The sequence below is a fragment of the Nuphar pumila genome, chromosome 9, assembly GCF_984573655.1.
Source record: "Nuphar pumila chromosome 9, dmNupPumi1.hap1.1, whole genome shotgun sequence".
In the NCBI taxonomy this organism is placed as follows: Eukaryota; Viridiplantae; Streptophyta; class Magnoliopsida; order Nymphaeales; family Nymphaeaceae; genus Nuphar; species Nuphar pumila.
Genome location: NC_143257.1, coordinates 124,687,663 through 124,712,795, shown reverse-complemented (window position 1 = coordinate 124,712,795; position 25,133 = coordinate 124,687,663). Strand labels below are relative to the sequence as shown.

The 25,133-nt window shown below is 40.3% G+C and overlaps 2 protein-coding genes across 3 annotated transcripts in view; both read right to left on the bottom strand.

Annotated features, from left to right (window-relative positions):
* Positions 1–788: 788 nt before the first annotated feature.
* LOC149829281 (type I inositol polyphosphate 5-phosphatase 4-like) lies at positions 789–4,793 on the bottom strand. The gene is made up of 11 exons (XM_090017239.1): positions 4,764–4,793; positions 4,516–4,603; positions 4,079–4,147; positions 3,841–3,931; positions 3,636–3,740; positions 2,792–3,419; positions 2,460–2,653; positions 2,185–2,293; positions 1,590–1,738; positions 1,159–1,415; positions 789–1,072 (listed from the first exon to the last, which is right to left on the bottom strand). The coding sequence occupies exons 1-10, from the start codon at positions 4,791–4,793 to the stop codon at positions 1,190–1,192; spliced, it is 1,689 nt and encodes a 562-aa protein (XP_089873365.1). The 3' UTR covers positions 789–1,072; positions 1,159–1,189.
* Positions 4,794–12,965: 8,172 nt separating this feature from the next.
* The window catches only part of LOC149829280 (putative plant SNARE 11), a 54,638-nt gene continuing 42,470 nt past the window's right edge, over positions 12,966–25,133 (bottom strand). Inside the window, exons 7-11 of one of the 2 annotated variants that reach the window (XM_090017333.1) lie at positions 14,846–14,925; positions 14,209–14,265; positions 14,020–14,112; positions 13,687–13,761; positions 12,966–13,500 (exon numbers count right to left, since the gene is read on the bottom strand). In XM_090017333.1, coding sequence (XP_089873459.1) covers positions 13,411–13,500; positions 13,687–13,761; positions 14,020–14,112; positions 14,209–14,265; positions 14,846–14,925 — 395 coding nt within the window. In that variant the 3' untranslated portion in view covers positions 12,966–13,410. The remainder of the gene's footprint in view (positions 13,501–13,686; positions 13,762–14,019; positions 14,113–14,208; positions 14,266–14,845; positions 14,926–25,133) is intronic. The other variant, XM_090017334.1, reaches the window with a different exon arrangement.

The following is a 25,133-nucleotide window of genomic DNA, read 5'->3' as shown; positions in this document are numbered from 1 at the left end:
GAAAAAAAAGAAAAAAGGAAAACTGCTAATTAAGTGCTTTAGCGTTTCACTTGATGATTGGGCCAAGATTGTTCTCCTTAAAGTTTGACGACTGCCTTGTCTAGTTCACTCACCTCACTTGGTTTGTGCTTTCGTTAAGATTCAAGCAGGCTTGCACTACAATCATCTTTGTTGGTAGGCAGGTGTTTAAAATTGATGCTAAATAGTGTCAAATTACAATATTCATCATATTGAAATAATTTAGCCTTAGTTGCTAGAAGTTAGAATACTTAATTGTTTTCGTAAGATCTGATCAAGGCACCATAAGTAGGTTGATAATCAATTCCAATATGGCGTATTCAAATAATCATGAGATGATTTATGGGTGTAAAGATGCTAACAAGGTTGATAACAGCCATGGGGTCAAGTTTACCTCGAAATCATTTGAATACATCACTGGCTTGTGATTGCTATCCATCATTATGGGCGCTTCTGCTTGCAGCATCACCATCAAGACAAACAAAAAAGAAACATCAAATAGTCATCAGATAACTTGACAGACTCGGTCCCAAAGAGAAATTGATAAGAAATCTAACCCATTAAACATAGTGATTATATATATATATATATATAGAGAGAGAGAGAGAGAGAGCTCTGACAATGACAGTGCCTTCATCACTTATAAAATTTTGTACACTGTTTATGTAGCTTTCAACCAGAAACCTCCATTTGTAAAAAAAATATTCAGGCATTTGATTATGAGAAGAAAATAAGAACATTAATGGGTTACCTCTTCTATTCTATGGAATATTGAGATCGTCTTCAAAACCCTTCGACGGTGCAAAAATTCTGAATGGAAATTGATGAAAGATCAACAAAAACCTAGTTCACGCACAACCCAATAAATATCAATATATTGGTGTTCTAAACAGAAATACAGTTAAGCGTCACCGAGAGTGATTACCATAAGCAAAAAGTATATGGTAATAGAAAAAGCAATATGCAATTGAAGACTATCGGCAGAAGATCAAAACTTGCTCCGCTCCAAAAATTTAGTCGATTCTTTCGCACTGATATCATGTTTTGCATATTTCTGCCATAGGGACAGAAAAAAAATATATTATAGAACGCACAAGCAGTTGGAGTTTTTTGTGTAGATAAGAAGCTAGGAGCTCAAACCTTATTTTGGGTTTGGAAATTCTCCATTTGTCTAGAAAAAACTGAGTTCAGTGTAGCCAAGCATGTGAGGCAAAAGCTCTTCGACCTCAACTCTAGCACTAGAGCACGCCATGCTTTTCTTGACCCAGTTACGGTTAATAAACTCTACTTCTGCACTGAAAATGCTATATACTGGCCTATGATCAGAAAACCTTGATTCACCACGAACATATGACAGCTGATTCAGACCCCTACCATACCATAAAATCCGATCGCACCTGCAAGAAAGAATAGCTACTATCTTACTAATTCCAGAAGTATACTAGACCATAACATAACACCAAAGAAATTTGCATGAATCTTGTTTCCAGGATCCAAAGAAAAGAAAAGTGGGGAAAGGAAAGGGTATTCCAAGTTGTTTCATAATAAAAAGTTATTAGATATGCCCCCACCATGCAGGCGTCCGCCGTTTCTCTTTTGGATACATGTCATCTCCAGCATATCGATCTGAATTGTTCACATATTTGTAAGTCGGTGGAAAATATATTCTCCCTTCATTCCAACCCTGGAAAACTCTCCCTCGTTTCTGCTCAATCCTAAGCTGTAAAAATGGCTCAAGAGATTTAGAGTTTTAGACTCATGTATTTCCATTAGGCATATGGAAATCAAATAAAACTTAAGGAAAAAAGAAAGAAAGAAAACTAAAACATGTCATCCCAAATCCACCATTTGTGACAAAGTTACAGAAAAGCAACTTGACTCGGGACATAGAGTGGCTTCTCCAGAAACCAAAAAACCACCTTAGAAGTTAAGCAACCGAACCAGTCCTCACAGCCAATGAGTTTGTTCAATCAAAAAATACGAGGTAAAGTGATGGAACATTAAAACTCCATGGTAACCCCAGAATCTGGAATCAGAAACATGTCCAGTATGACAAGACATCCAACAGCCGTTTCATCTGGATTCATGCTACATTTTTCATATCTGAATCTTATTCATCCATAGATTTCATTGAAAGAATGACTTTTCACAAGGCTGCTTACCAACCTGATCATTTTCCAATAACGCTCTCCAGTTCTGCATTGCAACAAGGGCCTTTGTAGAACGATATGATAGAGCTATCCGATAATTCAAGTCTCCTAGCCAAATAATCCGACTGAAGCAAGGACAAATCTTCCATTAGTTCATTGAGAAGATTCATGAAAAAAGATAAAATTGGGGCCTCAGTGAGGCATGAAAAATCAGAATAAAGTATTTGTTCAATTGCCCCAATGAAAACTGAATTGGGAGTAAAGTTCTCGTGCACTTTGTCAGTGACTTACTCATGATCGAAGATTGTTTCAGGGGAGTTCTCGTCGCCTAGCCCATGGACTCGAGGGAATCGAGTCTTCCTTAGTATCTCCATGACATCCGAGTTCCTCCTTAGCTCATCGCCCTCTTTCTGCCCTGATGTCAAATGACTGCAGATGAAGCAGAAGCTTGTTTTGTGCACGAACATGCTAATCGAAATGGAACCCTGAAAACCCCATGATAGTTGAAAATGACAGAGAAAGAAGAGATTTTGAGCTAAAAACGAATAATAAAAACAACCAAAACTTTCAAAAATGAAACGAACAATGACAGCAGAGAAAAAGTCAGTAGCAAAAGATTTTACCTTATTTCCAAGATAACCCATTAATCCTCTTCCCACACAAGAAACTTTCAGGTTCCTAACATCATCCCTTATGTCACTCCTCACCCAAACTGAGAGAAATATGCCAACCATTTGTTTGCTAGCCACCAGACAGTATCGAGAATGGCCTGTTGATTTATCTCTTTCCTCACCCATGGAAGTGGGAACTCCGTAAGGCAATGGTGAAAAATACATAGCACTGGGAGAATCACAACCAGCATTTTCATCATCCGAAGAACCTGATCGAAAGGTACCATCGCAATCGCTTGGCCTATTCCCAAACATAACTCTATCACAAACACTGAATCGGCGATCAAGCCTCGGTTGAGGAGTCGAAATATCGTTATCCATCCTCAAACTTCGACTGAGTGACTGGAAAGACCGGCGATTGAAGAAAGAAGTGGTCTTTTTCCTTGTTGAACCTTCGAAATCGGAGTCTAATTCTACAATGGGATCAGGTATAGGTGAAGGCATTTGGTAGCCACCACTGTCACTCGTGCCAGGAAGATTATTTAGAGTTTTCCGTATCAATGCTAACCATTTTATAGCAGGGCCGTTGTCCTCCGCACCTAGAACGTTCCCCGCATTCAGAGGAACTATTTCTTGGAAACTGCAGGGAAAAAGACAACAATGAGAAACTTCCCAGTTCCTTCACCAAATGCAAACTGAAAAATCTTGTGATATGAACAGAAAAACTAGTCCTGACACAGTTAAATGAAATTAACAGAGAATTTGTGATACCCCAAAACGTAATTGTAATGCAAACAGAAAAAACTAGTGGCGTGAACAGGAGGCCCACAAAAATGAAATTAACAATTTGTGATACCCCAAGACATAAATGTCTGCAGGAGGTGAAGTATGAAGCCAATCGTCGACTCTCAGATAACTAGGAGGTGATTTTCCAGCTACATTCCACGTTGCTACAAATACCCTGTTCACAAAATGAATAGTAGAAATCATGAGTACTGTGAATTCAAAAACCACCAGAGAAAACTTCTTTTTTTTTGTCATTGGGACTTCAAGTTAAATACCTATAGTCCTGAACATCAGTAACTTGAGCAGTGGTATCAAACTCAAACTTTGGTCTCCTGTAAGTCTCTGAGCTTCTCTTGGTTGATCTCTCTGGAAGAGGACAAACAAATCAAATCAGAAAATAAACAAGGGTTGGATACAGGGTACCGACAATTTTTACTTCAGAGAAAAAGAAGAAACTCATAGAAGAGACAAAGAGCAGAAAACTCAGAATAGGAAAGGACAGTTGGGCCTAGCCTATTTTGCTTTTCTTGAGTGTGAAACTTTCCCTCTCTGAGAAACTCTTCTTCCACTCCCCATCACCAACTGAGATTCAGAATTGCATGCCAAGCCAATCATTAGAGGATTAAAAAGAAAACCCCTTTTTTATCAGTACAAATTAAAAATCCCATAGAACAGGCCATAGAAATTACAAAGAAACATATTTTTGTGACAGGAGGAAGAACCAAGACCATGAATGAGAAATTCCAAAAGCTAAATGTAAGAAAAATGTGAAATACACAAAGATTCAACTCTATGGGATTGGAAAACAAAGAAAGATCCAACTTTGTAAAGGGGTTGTAGGTAAAACTGTCTCTATATCATGGCTAATGATCCTTTTAGACTACAGTAACAAAATCCAAATCCCGGAAATGATCTTTGAAGGAAAAAATGGGGAATAGGAAGAAACCCACCTTCTTCAACCACATCATCAGCATGAAAATCATGAGCTTTGCTCTTGATATTGAACCATTTTTTAACGAGGGTCTTAGACCAGGAGAACTTGAGTCCATCAACAGCCACAGGCAGGTACACAGACAGAATAAGAAATAAGAACAAAAAGAGGAAGGAAAAAGAAACCAGAATAGACTCATTTCCACAAATGTCAATCAATCATAGAAAGAAGAAGAAAAACGTAAAAAAGATGGCATTGTTATGAGACCTTGCCCTTCTTCTGGCTCCCATCTCTCATTTTTTCACAAATTCTTCATACAGTCTTCCTCCTAATAAGCAATGCTGGCCTTCTCTCTCTCCCCCTCTTTTAATCTACTTAAAGATGGGTTTTGAGTTTTGGGGATTTGGCTTAAAGAGTCAACAGCAACTTAAGGAAATAAATAAAAGAATTTGAATGAAAACAAGATGGGTACAGAAGTGAGAAAACGAGCAGAGGAGAATACGGGACGTTTCTGAGAAGAAGATAATGCAGAAGGGACTCGCTCTCTCCCCCTCAAAACCTCGTTTTTTAGTGTGTACAACAAGTGTAGAATTTGAAGAGAATAAAGCGCAAGCAAATACTCTCTCTCTCTCTCTCGAGGCTTTTTAGTTTTTACTCCAAATCCAAGACCATGAAGACGGTCAGCAAGGTAAAACCACCTCGTTTATCACATAAAAAAAAAAAACTGCCTGGTTTGCTGCCCGAATGGGACCCACATGGCTCTTTCTCGCTCAGGTAGCCTGCCCGCGGTCAGGGCGGGGGTAGGGAGCTTTATTTTTCTGGTGTACCCTTGTATGGGAGAAAAGCAGTTAAAAGGAAAAAAGAGATAAAGAAAGACCGACCAAGAGTGTGTGCAGTTTTGAAGGGCTGGAAGATTTTGAAGGCCCTATTTTTCCGATATATGTTTTTCTTGAAAATCTTGCATAAGGCCTTGTTGATCTTGTGAAGAGAATGTTTGGGGGAGTTTGTTTATATATTGTTTTTTTGGTGGGTGGGGAGGAAGGTGGGGTGTCCTATGTTGGGTATTGGTCTATGGTTTTTGGGGTTCCTGGCTCTTGTCTCCTCCCCTACCCTCTTTTGTGGGACAATGTGTTTGTTTCACCTCTCCTAGATTTAGATATTAGGGTTTTGTTGGAACTGCTTAGGGTTTTGTCCATCTTCCTCCAAATCTAGGGGATTGTTTGGTTTACCAGCCAATGCGTTGGCCAGCCTACTACGGTTTTGTTATGTTTTGACAAAATTTTAAGCCTTGTTATCCTTGTGCTTTTGTGGGGATGATTTTAACCCCCAAATGAACTATTCAATATGTCATTGTTTAATACAAATCTAAGATTTTGTTAGGCCATCTTAGGGTGCTTCAATTGGAGGCTGTCTCACTTCTAGAAATTTGCACACCATGCCCTAATCCTGGGGAATTGCGAGTCCCTTGCTCGACTGGTCAAAATATTAAGCCCATGATCATGGATTTATTTTAGATTAATCTTGGGTTTAGCAGCCTAAGCTTAACACAACCCCATGCTCATTTGTGGGAGACTGTGATAAGCTCCACTTATTCCATTCTTTGTCCACATATAACTAGGTTTTTGGTACTCTTTTATGGTATTAGTTTATTGGGTTTAGGATTGGATGGCCCCCAAAAATTCGAAAAAGTGCAACTCTAGATCTCCATCTCATGTCATCATGGAATTCCCTTACATATCCCAGTATCCCCATTAGTGACAAGTGAAGCTTCCACTAACAAGGCAGTGAGTGGCACCCCACAGTGGGCCATACAAATCTTTTACATGTATTGATCAAGCTTTCATTGTAGCCTTCTATTCTGGGATCCACAGTTTGTATGATGTGGCAATCAGTTATTGCTCACAAGTTGAGCAGACATGCATATTCAAGTGCCTTTCTAATCAAAAACTTATCAATGTTGAATGTTGCAGTCTGTGGGGACTCAAGGATTGGCAACTCCAGAGTCAATTGAATGCTAAGTGCCCCAAGTGAAGCAATACCATGATGCCCAAAGACTGCCTGCATGTGCTTTTTGAATGGCCTCTAGGATCCCTTAACTCATTTTCATACCTTCCTGTGATGTGGGCCGCCATAGAATGTGGACTAGATGAATGCATAGATCAGAGTCTTGCAGAGATGTATATCTATGGAGGCAATCAAAAGTAAATGAGGGAAGCTCAACTGAAGGGTGTTTTTTCAGCAAGCTAGGCATTAAAAGGGTAGTCATTGGGCCTTTTGCTCGAGTGTACATATAGACCAAGACTGGAAGTATACGCAAGGGCTGCTCTTAAATTGGAAAAGTGGTGGTTCCATGTTGGGCATGACATAGAGAGGGGGCACCATACATTATGGATTCAATAAAGGCATCAGGATTGGACTTTACATAGAGAGGGACACCATACATTATGGATTCAATAAAGGCATGAGGATCCCAATCTTTTGGTTCATCTACCTGTATGCTTGCCCTAAAAAAAGAAAGAAAAAAAACTACTCTCTCTCTCTCTCTCTCTCTCTCTCTCTCTCTCTACTAACTTTTACTTTTTACAAGGAGAGGTGAAAATCATCTACCTGGCTCTTTCTCAAGGCATTTATTTTCCAGCCGTATATTATTTGCTGTATTGCTACAAATGGGTAATCTGCAAAATTGCATTTAGACCGTCAAATGGAGGATCCAACGGTTTATGAATTCCTTGAAGGTTGCTTATATGATTATATCTACCAAAAAAGGAAAGATGGGAGTGAGCACATGCTGATGCATACATGTGTGTTCCACTGAGCCTACTTGATGCTTTCAATGGTCAAATTGGAAAAAAAAAATAGTATTATTTTATGGAAAAGAAAAAGGGAAGGGAAATAAAGATCAAACAATCCGGTACATGAGTAAAGCTAAAAATTCCGGTACATGAGTAAAGCTCAGGTAGGTTATATTTATTATTACGTCACAGTTGTTTCCAAAGCTGAAAAGTTATAAAGAAAGGAAATATACGCAATTCCTTTCTTGAGCCTAGTCCTGACATCAAAGGCAAAGTACACAGTGATAAATAGGGTTTGACTGCCCTTTTTGGCTTCATGACTCTGCCTAGCCTTGGTCTGACTGGACTTGACCATAACTCTTAAATGCCTCGAGTCCATGTTGGTGAACCCAAGTCAAAGCTTACTTGTCTCTAGGTCCATCCTGACATGCAATCAATATCTTTGCTGAGTAGGGTGAGACTGTTTTAAGTCTTTAGCTAGACCCAAGGTTGAGTCCTATGCCAACTAGACTCAGCACGTTGTATCCCATTTACAATTTTACATGGAGCAAAGAGGATTTGCAAAGCAAAATTCTCCACGGACTCGGTCCAGTCTTTCAAATGTTATTGGGTTCCATTTAGTCAACATCTAGAGTGAACTGGTCTAAGAATCATAGCACTTGGATTTGAGTCAAAGGCCTAGACTTGTTGAGCTGACTTGACTGAGTCCTGATAAATCTTGTATAAAAATGTCGAGGTTTTACTTAAGGCTGAGTTTGACTGGACCTAGCCTTGTGTAGCCAACCTTGAGTCTGACTAGCAAGTGAACTTTAGTTCGGAGAACCAAATCAAAGACTTTTATTTGAACGTGCATCATCCATCAAATCAGCCAGCCTTATTTGATCTGGACATAGCCCATTTAAATAAAAAAGGGTCAAAGATTATGTCTTGGCTGCAAAGAAATCCAAACCTGGATCGGGTCTGGATCTTTGTGCTATGTGAAAAACCTGTCATCGATGTGTGTGTGTGTGTGTGTGTGTGTGTGAGAGAGAGAGAGAGAGAGAAAGAGAGAGATGGCTTCCTACATATGACCATAATTCCGAAGTGTACCTCAGTTTTGAATCTTCGACTACAGTTGGAAACAGGTAACAAGAAGGAAAAAAACTTGGCAATCTTCGGTATTCAATTTACATGAAAGAATCAAGAGATGCCCATGGGTTCTTGATATTAATAGGAAATTTTAAGAACAAGATACTTTTGGATTTGGCAACAGCAATTGCACCCTAACATGGTGGATGCACATACACTCACTTATCCAGATAAGTAGGGATATCATGCAGAGTCATAACACTAATTAGCAATTAATATTGTGCAGGCATATAACACTAGGGTCAGCTGGGCATTATGGGGGAATAACATGATCGCGAATCACACATATGTCGTTATCGAGATCTTGGTGAGGAGAAATTTTGTCATGAAATAAAAAAATGTCGTTTGAAATTCTTCAGAAATATCAAAAGATATAATATTTAAAATTTCAAAAAGATACAAAAAATTTATTTTTTAAGATCAAAAACAAATTTTTAAATTAAGTATAAAATTACTTAATAACTTGTCTTTGGCTAGTACAAAAATATTACCATTTTACCCTCCAACAATTAGAATATATTCTTGGTCTTATTGTGAGGCCTATGAATTAGTTGGGTTTTGATTTGATATCTTCCTCCTTCGATTTTTGAATCCTTGGGATGTATTGATATTTAGGTCATCATGTCTGCATACAAATTGGTTCACCTGATGGTAAAGGGATTCAAAGCTTGAAGAGGAGAAGATAAACAGAAGTGATTAATAATTTTTTAAAGGTCATATTTGAGATTTTGTAATAAATTTAATACCAAAACTGTCTGTGATTAACCATAACAAGTTTAGGTGTACCTTTAAAAAGTTTCACAATATAGGTGCATCGTTAAATTGTGTTGAAAATTAGTAAAAACTTAGTTGTTGGTTTGGAAACTGCCCTATGTAAAATCATGACAGATTGAATATATTTCATATTGTGCAAATATCCAAGTTTTTAGTATTTTATCTGCTTTAGAGAATTATTCGTGCATTATTTTCAAAGTATAACTTATGTTTGTGGCTATGATCAGAGCCATTGCCTATCAAGGTCAACCCAAATTTCTCAAAAAAAAAATCTCAATAAAAGAAGTGGAAAAAGGGGTTTGGCTTAGTGGGAGAGAGCCTTGGCCGCTAGATGAGTGGTCAGGCTTTCTTTCTTACGAATGTCAGCCCCTTCATATAAGAAAGGGCAAGGGTATTATGCTTCTTGCTCGCGCCAAAGCAAGGCAACTCCCTTGGGACAGGGAGTGTGTCACAGGTTTACACCATCGGAAAAGCGATCGTAAGTACAACACGCTTAGCCGGCGCAACTAGGTCTCTAATCCTGAGGTTGGTTTCTCCCTTTCTTCATATATATATATATATATATATATATATATATATATATATATATATATATATATATATATATATATATATATATATATGTGGTAAACACAAATTTTTCCTGTTACTAAAAACTGGTGGTTTTTCCATCATTAAAAAGAAAAAACAAAAGGTTCCCCATGCTATAGTTTTAATAGTAGAGAGATGCTGTTGGCAGTGTTTAAGGAAACACTCCCCCGACTAACTTTGTAGAAAGCACATGAAAACCATAAACGGTCCTAGAAAACGTCACAGATCTGAAGCATTTTTCTATTGAAAAAGAAAAGGCTTTACGTGTGAAAGCAAGTTTAATGTGGTACAACTTCAACATGTCCTCTCTTTTGAAATAGGAAGGTTGATTTTACTAAAGAGAAGTTTTGTAATCTACCTGACTGTTTTGTCTCCAAGTTCCAGTTGGTTGGAATGAACACAGCATGACGACGCCTATAAAATAGAATAAGGACAAACATCTCAATCAGGTATGGATGGTGCAAATTTATGAAAGATACAGAAGTGTGACATTGAATGCAAAGCCTTTGCAGTTCGGATGACCTGTTTGTACTGGCATGCCGTCATTGCGACATAAAGATGAAAGAGAGTGCTAGGTGTGTGTGTGTGTGTGCACGCGCATACGTGTGTCTGAGAGAGAGAGAGAGAGAGAGGGGATTGACATAGACAAAATTTCTAGGCAGTAATATATGCCTAATGACAAAGGCTCACAAGGGTTTCGCTCATCTGGTAGGAGTCACTTGTGAAAGTCACCAAGTTGACAGGATATTAGAAGTTCGAAACCCACAGGTGGCAACCCTTACCGCAAGGTGAAAACTGGGTATACTCTCATTTAGAGAAGGGGGACATCAAGGGTTTTGCGAACCGGAGGCTATCCAATATGCAGTTGGTGATGGGGGTTTTTCCCCCTTGGATTATCCGAAAAAAAAAAAAACTTAACGTAAACTAGAAGCTGCTTGGTTGCTATGTAAGAACCTCGAATCTCAAATCTCGTAGAGCCATGCTGATGTAACGCAGGCCTCGTGCCAACATCCACGGCTTCCAAAATTTTTTGTTTTAGTATTCAATTTGAAATCTCTCATATAAGGCTATGTTTTGGGAGTCGATGTTGAAGTGGTGATGAGAGGGGTGATGGGACTAGAGATGAAAACAGGTGATGGGAGTGGAATTGTCAACTACATCGTTACAAGGATATAACTGAAATGGGGATATGGGAGGCCAATCCCCCCTCCCATCTCTCAAATAGAACGTAAAGGGAGTTGGTTTTTAGATGGTGAATTTGAAAATGGATGGGGCCCGGGACCAGTTGGGGTGGGTAACAAGCCAGGTACTGGACGGGCTGTTGGGTACCCAGCCTGAAATGGGATGGGCTCTGGCTACCATATGCAGCCCAAAGCCCAATAAGAATCGAATCCTACCTTGACCAAACAGATCCTGGGATCTCAAATCTAGAGAGAGAGAGAGAGAGAGAGAGTTACAAAACAATTGGTATTTCTTATAAACGGACAGACAATTATTTATGCCTACACTATCTTAACCGTGGGCGTTGCACGCACGAACATTTCACCAACAAGGAGGGGGAGGGACTGTAAATAAAAATGTTCTGCATATACTGAAAGTTCAATTACGTTCATTTCCATTCAAGCAATTGGAAGTAATATAATAGAGAATAAAGAAAAGAACAGATATAGCACGATGCATTTTTTTACATGGGAAACCTTTTAGGATGCAAGGAAAGAATCATGAGGAAAAACATAGTAAGCCTATTTTGGAATTAAAAAAAAAATTACCTCCTTCCAAAGCCGGTTCACACCCTTGGTTTTGTTGGTAAAAAGTGTTTCTTATCTTAAGGTTCACTTTCTATATCCATTTAAAGAAAGTGACCCACAAAAGAAATATACCCCTTTGTCACATAATATTTAATTTCCTTTTTGGTTAAGGTTCATTAGGATGTGGACTCAAGTAAAAGATGAAATCTAACCGTTTTACTCTTAGTTTGAACGTGCTTTCTAAATATAAATACGGGGCAGTGCAAGAAGTTATGCCATGTTCTAGGCAGATACTTGAAGATTTGTGGTAACCCTATTAATGTACTTGAAATATTAGATTGCCAATCTAGCCCAAAGTAGGAAAGCCAAAACTTTTTCTATGTTAATTATGGGCCAGCATTCATTTAAAATAAAGTTAGTGTGGCCCCTCTCACATGGAACTTATATTGACTGAATTATTAATAGAGTACTTGATTAAGTACTAATCTTATTTAATGGCACAGTAGAAAGCTTTGCATTTTGGTTGTTTGAGAGGAACAAAGTTCAGGTGAAACATCTGCTGCAAGTTAACTATAGAGAACAAAGTTCAGGTGAAACATCTGCTTCAAGTTAACTGTTAAGCATGATAACCAGGGATATATTGGATACAATCTTTTGTATGTATAAACAACTTAGCAAATCACATTTTTCTTCTCTTACATTTTTACACCTATAGATGTGATGCATATGAACCAGTTATTATGGATCAGTGTTAGGATGGCTAAATTCGAACTTGTGAGAACGATTTCCAGCAAAGCAAAAACCAACGGCTGTCAATGCACCAAAACTTGTTGACTCGAAAAAAAATGCCTCTTTCTATAAATAAAGTGCTCCGAGGTTTGATCCCTAATAAATCAACCAAGCTGAATTCATCTACCAGGCTTGGTTGAGTCAAAACAACTTGCACCATGAGATTCTTCATCAGTACACAGTACATACAAATGATTGAAGCAAATATATTCCCTAATACTAACAGAGGCTCCGACCATCTGGTAGGAGCAGTTTCTGTAAATCACCATGTGATGGGATGCTACAAGTTCGAACCCCACTGGTATATGGGTGGTTGCATAACTGCCTGGTAGTATAAACAGGCCTCTGGCCTGTTTGAGTTGGCTTAACGCAATTTGTAAAAAGGAGGGAGGACTAATTCTCCCATCGGGACCATTTTCATCCGCGTGTCTGGGCATCTCAAATGTGGGACAATCCCGCCTGGGGACCATGATGTCCCCAGGTGGGATTCATCCAGCGTATCAAACGTGCCCTCAAAGTTTTACTTATAACACATGGATGTGAACGTCTTTTTTTGTGGATATCAGAGCATCGAACAGGCTTGAAGAACCATCTAATTTCACAATAAGAATTAGTATATTATTTTCAAGTAAACAAACAAGCTCAAATGCATACCAATTTGTTCTTTTTTGTCATTCAACACAGGAAACTAGTAAAATTCACTGTACTTTGTGAAAAAATATTTGTACACACTAAACCAGTCCTGTGGCACATCTAACAATGTTCATACACCTCCCGTAGGAAACTTGCCTCGTAGTACACTTGGCATGAAGCCACTGGTTCAGACATGAGAAAAGAATGCAAGTGGTATGAGAGTGAAAAGAAAGATTAACTGATACAACTAAGTCACAGATACACCCAACTAAAATATCCAGCCTTTGTTTTTATAATTCAGCACTGCGCCAACAACAACAACAACAGTAGCAGCAGCAGCAGCTGCTGCTGCTGAAGCTTCACCTACTGACCCAACAGCAATAATGGGAAAAAAGAATAGGAAATTTAAAACAACAATGAGAATAAAGAACATGATAATAAAAAATTGCCATGCTCCAATCAGTAGACAACCCAAAGAAGTTTCCGCTTATTTGCTGGAGGTGCTAATCCTGGAATATCTTGAATGCTTTTGTTGTGTGGATTCACAATCTGATCATAGAACAGTAGATAGATTGATTTCATAGTTTGTGTAAAGATAAAACTATCAAAAACTCTAGAGGAGTTGGCATAATTCTATAAACTGTAAATCAAATGAAAGGTACTTTTAGGAGGAACATAAGGACAGGCTGTTTTCCCTTAGAAGAAAACAAAGAGGGTAATAGAATATTCTCTAACCTTTACAATGATGATTGCAATCACACCGCAAACAATGAGAAAAAGCATGGCCATGATACACCGATCTGTAGCAACCTAGCAGAAAAAGTAGAAAGGTGGTTCACAAATGAACATCATGCATAATAGAACCATGCACAAAGACAAGCCAAGGACAAATGCTAGGTTGTCTCATTCTCGCTGATATTTCAGATGGAGTTAGGTTGTGTCCCGAGTGAAGACAAGCTTTCTGAGTTACTGGAAGACTCACGGCTACATGTGACTAAATACCAAACGAAGTCCCGAGTCAAGACCCACAAAACAAAAGGAAGAACAAAAACCATTAAGAACACAAACCTGTCTGCCAATCTCCTTGACTAACTGAGAAGCCTTCTTGATTGAAAAGTGAATGGAATCTAGCTCGTTAACAATTCTATTCATTTGTTCCGTCTGAAAAAAATCAACAGAAAACACAAGTTTCATTTGATGCTAACAGTACACTTAAATGGAAAAACAGGTTTCTCATAGTCCTATATGATCAAAGACCTGTGCGTTGAGGGCAGCTGCTGTCTCTGCTCCAACATTGATTGTCTGTTCAACAACCTGTCACTTGTCCATGAACAAGTTAGCAGATGCGGTAAAAAATGGTATTATGAATACAATTATGCAATTTTCTCCATAATAATGCTAGGAACATTATGATGCAACTATATACAATACTTGAAGAGATTTAATTTGGTCAAGAACAATGTATAGACAAAAAATAGACAAGATCTGTAAAAGGCCGCAAGCCTGATAAAAAACGAGTTCCAGCAGGATTAGAATTACAGTGCACAATGAACAGGGATATTGCAACTGGTACGATGTTTTCTTAAATTTTAACTGAGGTTGCATCTTCCATTTGCTATCGAAAAAGAGATTGGTTACTGTTTTCTCCTTTTCGTAGGACAAGAATAACCTGAGATCCATCAACATTGCAGACTGCATAAAATTAGTTGATTTGATGGTTTCTTTATCAGCTGCTTCAATTTGGGTGAAAAGAGGTGAATTACCCCAAAACAAACCATTCTGAGTAAAACTTTCAAGTTTTTCCTCTCAGAAATTGAGAAAATAAAAATTAATGGTTAGCCATGACTTAGGAGGAAGCACAGAAAAGACATTAGGCTTTGTAATGGACTCTAACCTGTTTTGACCGTTCTATAGCTTGATCAGTATCATCCATCATTCTATGCCCAGTGTCCATCAACTGTTGATTAGTCATAGCTGCCACATTCAAGGATCATACTTCAGTTTGAACCCAATAAATCACATTTTGAGTTAAAAGCTCTCTATACTACCACACAAAACAAGCTAGAAGGCCACATAGTCAGCAAGAGAAAAAGAGATTATAAATGAGTCACTTAAGTATTAATAAAATCTCATGTAATGATGTCATGGAATACTACTACCATAATACTATACAAGCATCCATCATATTTGGATGTTTAGATGTGGTCCATATCTTTCACAAAGGTCTATGTTTCTACAATAAGCCTCTGTTCTATGCAACTGCATATGAACTAGGTGTCTGGTACCTTTTGTCCAAATCTCACAGCGCAGATGCGCTCAGTATGATCCGTTTTCTAGGAATCAGCACTTGGATCAAGTAATTTCAATGAATAAATAAGATTGAGGCTTGAGCATTTTTGAAAATTTTGAGCAATTGATTTTCAAGTCCTATAAAAGCCTACTCATTTGTCATAATTGAATGATCCAAGATCCGATTACTACAAGATCAAGCATCTAGAACACATACATACAGTTAGGTTTCAAAAAAAATGAAAAAAACCCTGAAAATGCCAGTTCTTAAATTGAATTTGCAGGATCGCATTACCCTTGTTCTCAGTATACTACATATAATTTTCTCTACTTTTAATTGCATATTAGTAAATGTATGGTGTACAATGCTTGCAGTTATGTTAATTTTTCCTAGTTAGACAGAAGGATTTAGGTCAGTCAGATGTTTTTGCAGGAAAAGAATAACACCATAGACTGAAAATTAAGTGATTGTATTCCATAATGAAGTTAGACAATTGAAGGTTGACTCAGATTTCAAATTTCATACATACATAGAATTAAGCAAGGAACTCTCATTCAATGGATAAATCACTGTTCATCAAGATGCACAAGAGAAACAAGGAGATGCTCAATGAAGAAGATAGAAAAACTTCATTAGGTTCAGAAGAATAAAAGGCTACAACATAAAAGGGGATGTCCCCTTAGGGTAACACAAGAAGACAAAAATAATAATTGACTATACTGCCTAAGGTTATGTTACAGAAATATCCCTCTATAATGAACATATGTACACCTTAATGGGGATAGCATACACACATTGGTAAAATGCATATTACATTTGTTAACACACCTCCTCAAGCTTGAGGTGCTGAGAACACAATCATCCCAAACTTGAAAAGAAATGGTTAGAATGTCCTTGATGCAGAGCAGGATGGACCCAGATCCATACAGCAGGACCGAAGCTTTGGACCGGATTTGCACCAAGGGGTTGATGATCGGATCCAGGTGGGTCTGGGTCCGGATCCGGGTCCGAACCCGAGACCTAGATCCAGCCAAACCCTTTAAATAACCCAACTTAGGGTTGCGTGCGGGGTCGATGGGAAAACTCATAATCTCTGTCATTTGATTTTTTTTAGCCGCACGCCTGTTTTTTCCTACTGTTGCTTTTCTTTTTCTGTTTGTCATTTTCTGTTGGTTCACTTTAGTCGTAGGTTTCTTTTCACGTTGTTTGCATTTATTTCTTTACATTCAACCAATAGTTGTCAGTCTATTTATCTTTTGAACATTGTAATGGTTTATCGGTCCTTTGAATAAGAAGACGTTGATCTGATCCCTTACGGTGCACTCCTTTGCTTATCTTGCCATCGCACAACTGATCGGGCACCAGACAGATCCACGACAGCGTCAAGCCTGTGCGTGGGTGACTCGTTTTTGTTGCTGCACTGAAGAACAACAGCGTGGGTACCCCTTATCGTGAGAATAGCGCATCCTCCTAGACTGCATCAAAGTGGTATCAGAGCCCAGCGTCTCCTCCTTCGTCAGCAATATGGTTCAAGAGGCGAGGAGCGATCCGGCGAATGGAAACAAGTAGGAGGATGCTGGCAGCGAGGGTCCAATATTGCGTATGATGGAGATGATGACCAGAATGGAGGAAAACATGTCGCGAATGAAAAGAGAGATAGTCAGGATATCGAAGCGGCTAGACGGAATTGAAGATCGATTGGTCGCCTTTGAAACACCGGTGGAGAGACGCGCGGCTTCAACCCCAACGCTGGGGGTAGATCTGGTCGACAGTGCAGCGACCCGTGGGAACCCTATCGTTGCGGAAATGTGTCAGCCGATGCACCTTCAACCTGCCAGATTCACTACCCCGCCTTCGGTTCTCCCTCCCTATTCTGATCTGAATCCTCGACTCCAGTCGAATCAGGGAATCACAGCAGGTATGCCCCATCACTCGGGTGTACCACCATCATTGCGGTTGGTCCATGCGGCTACACTGCAGGCCGGACCTGCTCTGTAGGACCCCAGCGTCACGCTGGGTCCTGCCGAGGGTCCGAGCTCATGGCCGCGAGCCACTGGAACGGCACCACCGAGTGGGTCGTGCCAGCAATGCCCCAACGTCACGCTAGGCCTTGCTGCAGACCCAGGTGTGTCGGCCCGACCCAGGAAGGAGACTTTTTACCATGACTCTGTGCGTGGAAGCAAGAAGGTAGCCAACCATTGGCCGAGCCCGAACTCGAGAGAGTCCAGACCCGAGTTCGTGAAAACAGGACCCGGGCCCGGGTTTTGGGGACCACCCTTTGGGTCCCCGGGAGCGGGTCCGAGTGTCGAAGCCCCTGAGCCGACTTACCCAATTGGGTTTGGTTCGCGGTTCGCCCCGAATTTGACCCAACCTATTAATTTTGAACCTCAAAATGGACTCCATACTGACCCAAACCCATATCGGACCCGGATGGAGCTCCAGTTTGGATTTGAGCTGGGTCAGAACCAGACCCATACTCATCTGGATCATGGATCGAGTTCAAACCCGGCATTTTATCTCCACAACTCGATCCCCGATCCGACCTATCCAAATTTGGATCTGACGCAAAATTTAGGACTAGACCCGATCCAGATCCAATCGGGTGATTCATCCCAATACTACACTATCCAAAAACGGTACCCTCACCAGACCCAAGCCTTTAACCCAGTCCCGATCCAAAACCCAATACCAAACCCAATTCACTGCCCCTACCCCAATCCAACCCCTAATCCAGACCCATATTACCCCATTCCTACCCACCCAGTGTTCGAGACCCGACAAACCTATCCACCTTACCTTGGACCTCCTGTCATCCCGGTGCCACAACACCGACCACAGATGGCTCCCCTCCACTGACAAGCCAGACCGAGACAGATTCAGCAAGGACCGGTGCGACCTAAGCATCGACCACCCATCGTTGGAGTACGCCAACACCTGCAGCCAGGTGAATAGAACCGCAGAGATGAAGCAATGTGGGATGATGACACTTTCTGGAACGAGCATCCTGCAGGACTGGTGGAGGCCCAACAACATAGAGCACCAGAACGCCCCTCCACGTACGGGGTGAAGCTGGAGCTTCTAGAGTTCGCAGGTCGGTTCGATGCGGATCAGTTCTTCAATTGGTCTTATGTCGTCCAGTTCTTCTTTGACTACCACGATGTAGTTGAGCACCGTCGTGTCTCCCTAGCCTCCACTCAGTTGAGAGGCCTAGCACAGACGTGGTGGGTTGAGCTGTAGAGGTCGCGAAAGCGGCAGGGACTAGAGCGCGTGCAGTCGTGGGAAGAGATGCAGAGGTTGATGCAGTCTAAGTTCGTACCGTCAGATCACGCCGAGAGAGCCTACAAGGAGTACTTGACCCTGCATCAAGGCTCCAGTACGATGGCGGAGTACACTGCTGAGTTCCATCGTCTTTCCCTACGAGTGCAGATCAAGGAGACCGCCCGCCAGTAGGTCACGAGATATATTTTTGGTCTTCGTCCTGCTATTTCTGACGACTTCAGTTGTATAACAATCGAGTCATTAGATCAGGCAAGTAGTTATGCCATGAATGTGGAGGAGAAATTGAAAAGGAGGCAGGAACATATCAAAGTCCACCCCTGGAGTCGACCCTAGCAAACCCGATCAGTCTGGACCCGTGTACCACACCTGATCCAAAGGTAAGCCCACTGAGTCCACCGTTCGTTGTTTTAGGTGTCAAGAGTTAGGTCATATTGCGTCCAAGTGTCCCACCATGAGTAAGAACACCCATTTAGCAGAGGGCATTGTTGAATCTGCGTCCGATAGTGAGAGCGAGAGTGAGTCGCCTGTTGAGGGAGATGACGAGATGAAAGTCATAGAGTTTGATGGCAACATCGAAAATTTGTTAACCATTCGTCATGTGTTGACCACATCCCGAGAGTCGGCACCGACAAAATGGTTGCAGAATAATATTTTTAAAACCCGGTGCAACTGTGAGGGGCGCACGTGTGATGTTATCATTGATACCGGGGCATGCAAGAATATGGTATCTGAGAGTGTCGTGTCCACTTTGAACCTAAAAACGAAAAAATTGTCCCAACCTTATAAGATGGTATGGTTCAAGAAAGGAAACGAGGTACCTATCACCCTGCGTTGTCTAGTTCGGTTCTCCATGGGGGAGCATTACCTCGATGAAGTGTGGTGTGATGTGGCCCCTATGAGTGTGTGTCACATCCATTTGGGACGTGTAATAACCAGAAATTTTCATGAATTTTCATTTATAAAATAATGCGAAATGTGCGAATGGGCCTAAGGATCCGTATTTCGGATCCAGGACCCATAAGGGGGAATATATATATAGTTAATATCATATATGTAGATAAAAAGAAATAAAAAAATAAAAGGTTAGTGCAGGGATCCACAGTTGGATCCAACCTGTGGATCCACCTTTTCGAGTAAGTCATGGATCCAATTCACAGACCCAAATCGGCAAAGGATCCATTGGCCCTGATAGTGATAGGATCTCGGGTCTCAGTCCCGGACCCGGGCCGCGCCTCCCCCTTAGCAGGTAAGTAAAAAAAAAAAGTGAACTCTTGGACCCGGGTCGGACCCGGGTCGGACCCGACCCGGATCCATAACCCGATAGGGTTTTTAAAACCCTATATCGAGCTGCAGCCTTTTAAAAAAAAAATTTGGGGAAGAGCTGCTGTTTCTAAAGAGGAAGGAAGGAAGGGGGGGGGGGGGGGGTCGGCTGGCGTAACCGATCCCCACCAATCTCGGCAAGGAAAAGGGGGGGGGAATCAGCCGATAAAAGGGTAAAGAGAGGGGTCTCTCCCTCGTCTCCCTCGTTTCTCTCTTCCCTCTTCCCTCTCTCTTTCGATCTGTGTGTGTGCGCCGGAGGGTGGTAGATCACCGGAAGGCTGCAACCACCGCAGGTCACGACAGCAACAAGGAGCAGCCCAGCCGACCGTGCCTCCAGTCTCCGATCGCCGGAAAGATTGCCGGAAAACCAGCGAAAAAGGTATGGGTTTTTCCTCTTGATTTCGAGTGGGAAAGAGGGTGCAAATTTTGTTTTCCATGGAATATTTTAGGAAAATCGTTAGAGGGGCAGATTTGGGGGTTTGAGTCGTTGGAACCCCAAATCGTCAGTTTTGTGAAATTTGAGGCTATGGGTTATACTGGTACCTTATTGGGTGGGTTGAGGATGCTATCGAAATTAGTTTTGTGGCTGATAGGTTTGTCTAGCAGAAGTTTTCTCCACGACCGATAGTCTAGTAATTTGATTTTCAGTTTTTTTTTAGGATTCGAGTTGCACATGTTGAGATTGTGTGGCTGGTTTGGTATTGTTTAGCATAAGTGGGGTCTATCGTGATTTTGTGGGGTATTTGTTCCAAGGATGTGTAAGGGTTTGCAATACACTCCCTATGAGTGGACTAAATCATTGCAAAACCTTAGTTCTGTGTGTATGCTGAATATCATAAAAGGTTTTTTTCGTAGGTACTGATTTTAGGAATCCCAATTCTTTTAAGAGTTTGTCTATTCTATTGGAATGTATATGACCTTGTGTAGTATATAATTAGACATGTGCTTGCTGAAATCAAAAGTTGTCCAGATCTTTTATGGTTTTGGCTACATTCATTCATTTTTCAATAGACCAGTTCATTTAGATATGAAATGGGGATTAGAAATTCTGCTTTGTCTATACTAAAAAGGGGTGTGTTATTTTTATTATCCTGCATATATATATATATATATATATATATATATATATATATATATATATATATATATATATTGTAATGATCCAAGTTATCTGGTCTTTTATTAATAATATCGATTACTTGATCTTTTTTTTATGGTCTTGCATATTCTGTTGTTTTGAGTAGGCTGCATTTCTGTGTTTTGTTTTAGCTGCTGTCAGTGAAGAGATGAATAAAAATAACTTAGAAGTTATGCTTATTATGCCTGTAAACTGAAAACCTTTTTGGTATGCTAATGCTCATTCTTATCAAATACTCTGATATGCTTGTTGGGTCTGGAAGTCTAAACCAGTCTGTTTTTGGGATGCTAGATTAGACCATGTAACCTGTACATTACATTCCACCCATCCAGTTAATATACATCATGTTATGTTATTTTCTTGTAAGTAGAAATACCCCTATTTAATTGTAAAGTGCATAATAGTCATTCTTTATATGAAGGCCAAACAAATTTTAATTGGGGGACCAGACTTAACATATGTCCAGATTGTCTGACTGCAACATATGCATACATGCTCGGTTGGTTATGTAGGGGGGCTGCATCTATGATTACCTCATTATTGTACACACACACAACAGTTATACCGATTTTATAGTGTTACCCTGGTTATATTTTATCTCATGACCAACATGTGTATAATGGTTTCTTGTTATATGCTACTTTATGTTCAACATATGTAAATGTTCTGGTTATACTTTATCTCGTGAACAATATATATATGAATGTGACTACCTTTGCAAAAATATGTTTCCAAGTTCAGTGTTCTAGAAAGATTGTACATGGTTTACTAAGATTGTGGTGTATGATTGGTGAATTGTTGACTCGTGTTTTGGGTGACTTTTCTACGTAACTCTTTTTGGTCCAGTAACCAGTGCTAGAAGCTTCTGTTTGGTAAGCCAACATGGTCTTGGTCCAGGCCGCCCAGTGTTCACCAGTGCTACTTAGACCATATGCCTAATATTCATATTAATTGTCAACCTTCAAAATTCTTGGAAAAAGTTTTGGTGCAAGGGTTGTGCATTTTTATCATAATAAAAAGAAATCTTAGGACACCAAATCTATCTTGATTTATGTTTATGTATTTTGTTCATGCCCATTTACATGGTGATCAAGATACGTAGGATAGCTTATGCTGCGTTACTAATGGTAACACTTGGTTGTTTTCTCATGCATGAGTCTACATGGAATTTAAGTATGTCTACATGCGAGTGGTTGTATGAGTGTGCACATAGCCGTTGTACGTGTGTATTGCAGGGAAAGCATGCATACAAATACTCAATGAAATCATGCCGTTGACATGAATATGCAAATTCGAGGGACACATGCAATAAATATGAGACTGCGAATTCATATGCAGGCATATGCTTATCATTGTTTAGTGCGCATTTTTAATTGGCATGCATAAATGTACATTGTGAAACATTCAAAAGTGATGCTTTGTGGTATGCTATTCATGGTTTTTGCATGTGGTGCATCGATGATAAATTGGATCATCAGGGGCTGGGTGAGCCTCGAGAACTAGTTGTTCTCCGTTTTAATTGTTTGTGATGCATTGCAACAAATCAAATGTGATATTGTTGTTTTACCGCACTGTTCTATCTTGTCACGGGCTGTGGTCCCGTGAAAAGCTTAGCATGCTGATGTGCAAGCGTATGTTATTAATTCTGCATGTAAAATTTGCAAATGTAAATGAAATGAATTAATAACTAGATAAAAGAAAGTAAAGAACAGTGTAATTCACTTTCTCCTTGATGTCCCTGCTCTAGCATGGGAGTCTTGGATATTGCGGTTTAAGAGAAACCGTGAGGATACAAAAAACTCCGTGTGCATTTTGTTGCCCCTGAACCCGATATTGAGGTTCTTCTCCTGGCCACGGTTTTAGGGAGAGTCCGCCACTTTACCCGGGAGTGGTGTGTTAGTCACAGCTGTGAGTTTGTTTTGGTATACCAAGAAAGTGGCGCCAGTGGATGCTGTTTTCCCTGGTGTCCCCGACTTTGGATGTTGTTTTCCAAGGTTCCGATGGATGGTGTTGTTTCCTGATATCGGTCGTGGGCTAAGTTTGGAACCCGGCAACAAAATACAAATTGTGTGTGAAGCTACCCCGGGAACCCTACTTAACCTCGGGGATTGTACCTGTTTGGTGTATCCGCGGGCCACTGTAATTAAAAAGAGGAACTTAAGGATGTGTGCATTTAATAGGACATGCATATGGAAAGAGGAAAACTTAAATGGAAGATAATAAATGGGTCATGCATTGCACACAAATTATGCATATTCCTGCTATGCATTAGTTCATGCATATTTACCTGTTCACTTAGTTGTTTATGTTGATCATTGTATGATGTTGATCTATTTTACATTTAATTGTCTTATTGATTAAGTTATGATCAATGTTGCATATTTCGTGTTTCCTCTTGTTAACTGTTTAATTATGCATGAATGGTTAATTGACTTAAGAATTGAGTATAATTGTATTCCTCAAAATATTACATGGATCTTATTTATGCTCTTTTTCTTATTTGATTCATTAGGGAAACCTGTACGCAGAATTCTTCGGATTTCTGACCCTCTTATTTTATTGGTTTTTCCCAGGCACAGGTGATCAGTGAAGTCGACTAAATTCTGAGAGATACGAGGGTCACATTTGTTTCAGACGACTTCACTTACGGACAGAGTGGCTCTACTGTTATTTTCTTTTAGTTCTTCTGATTTCCTGCAGTTTGATATTTCATTTTTGACATGGAACATATTACTCTTATTGATTCATTAATAAAAGAATTCAGTGGATTGGTTATGATTGATAAATGTAAGTTGCTTTGTGGTGTGTGGTTATCCAACTGAAATTGGAACTGTAGGGACCCCAGGTCTCTGGGAAGTTTTCCGTGACTCTTTTAAAAAAAAAAAAAATATTCCGCATTTTTCAAAGGTAAGAGTTGGGGTCGTTACAGAACGTCCCTGGCAATTTGACCGTAAGACCATCCATGATGGTCGTAGAAACACGTACACATTTGTCTTTAAGGGTCATAAGATAGTTCTTCTTCCCACCAAGGATACCGGGTTTCCCCAACTCGCGGGCCTATTTGACTGATCTTACCTCCTTGAGCTGCCAGAAAATTGGCACACTTCTCCTACATCTAATGTGTCTTATCTAAATGCTTACTGTGGAGACAACAAGTCGTCAAAGCCGACTTTTTTCCAACCAAGGGAGAATGATGCAGAGCAGGATGGACCCAGATCCATACAACAGGACCGAGGCTTTGGACCGGATTTGCACCAAAGGGTTGATGATCGGATCCAGGTGGTGGATCTGATCCAGACCACTGTACCAAGGCTCAGGGAAGAGGTCTCGTCATACCTAATCCAGGTGAGAACAGAGAGCCCAGGCCGGAGCGCTCCAGATCCAACAGCAGGCAGAGTCGTCTTGGGTCCGGGTCCGAACCCGAGACCCAGATCCAGCCAAACCCTTTAAATAACCCAAGTTAGGGTTGCGTGCGGGGTCGATGGGAAAACTCATAATCTCTGTCATTTGATTTCTTTTTAGTCGCACGCTTGTTTCTTCCTACTATTGCTTTTCTTCTTTTGTTTGTCATTTTCTGTTGGTTCACTTCAGCTGTAGGTTTCTTTTCACGTTGTTTGCATTTATTTCTTTACATTCAGCCAATAGTTGTCAGTTTGTTTACCTTTTGAACATTGTAATGGTTTATCGGTCCTTTGAATAAGAAGACGTTGATCTGATCCCTTACGGTGCACTCCTTTGCTTATCTTGCCATTGCACAACTGATCGGGCACGAAACAGATCCACGACAGCATTAAGCCTGTGTGTGGGTGGGTCGTTTCTGTTGTTGCACTGAGGAACAACAGCGTGGGTACCCCTTACAACAACAACAGCAACTACGCCTTCATCCCAAAACAATTTGGGTCGGCGATATGAACCAACAAAGAAAATCATTCTGGGTCTTCCACATGAATCCTTCTCCTCCAATCATTTCTATTCAATGCCATGTCCTCGGTGAGGTTCAAAGCATTCATATACTTTCCTATCATCTCCATCCAAGCCTTCCTAGGCCTACCCCCACCTCTTTTAACTAATATATTTTCCCATTTCTCCATCCTTCTAACTGGAGCATCATTAGGCCTTGGTCGAATATATCCAAACCACCGTAAATGATTCTCT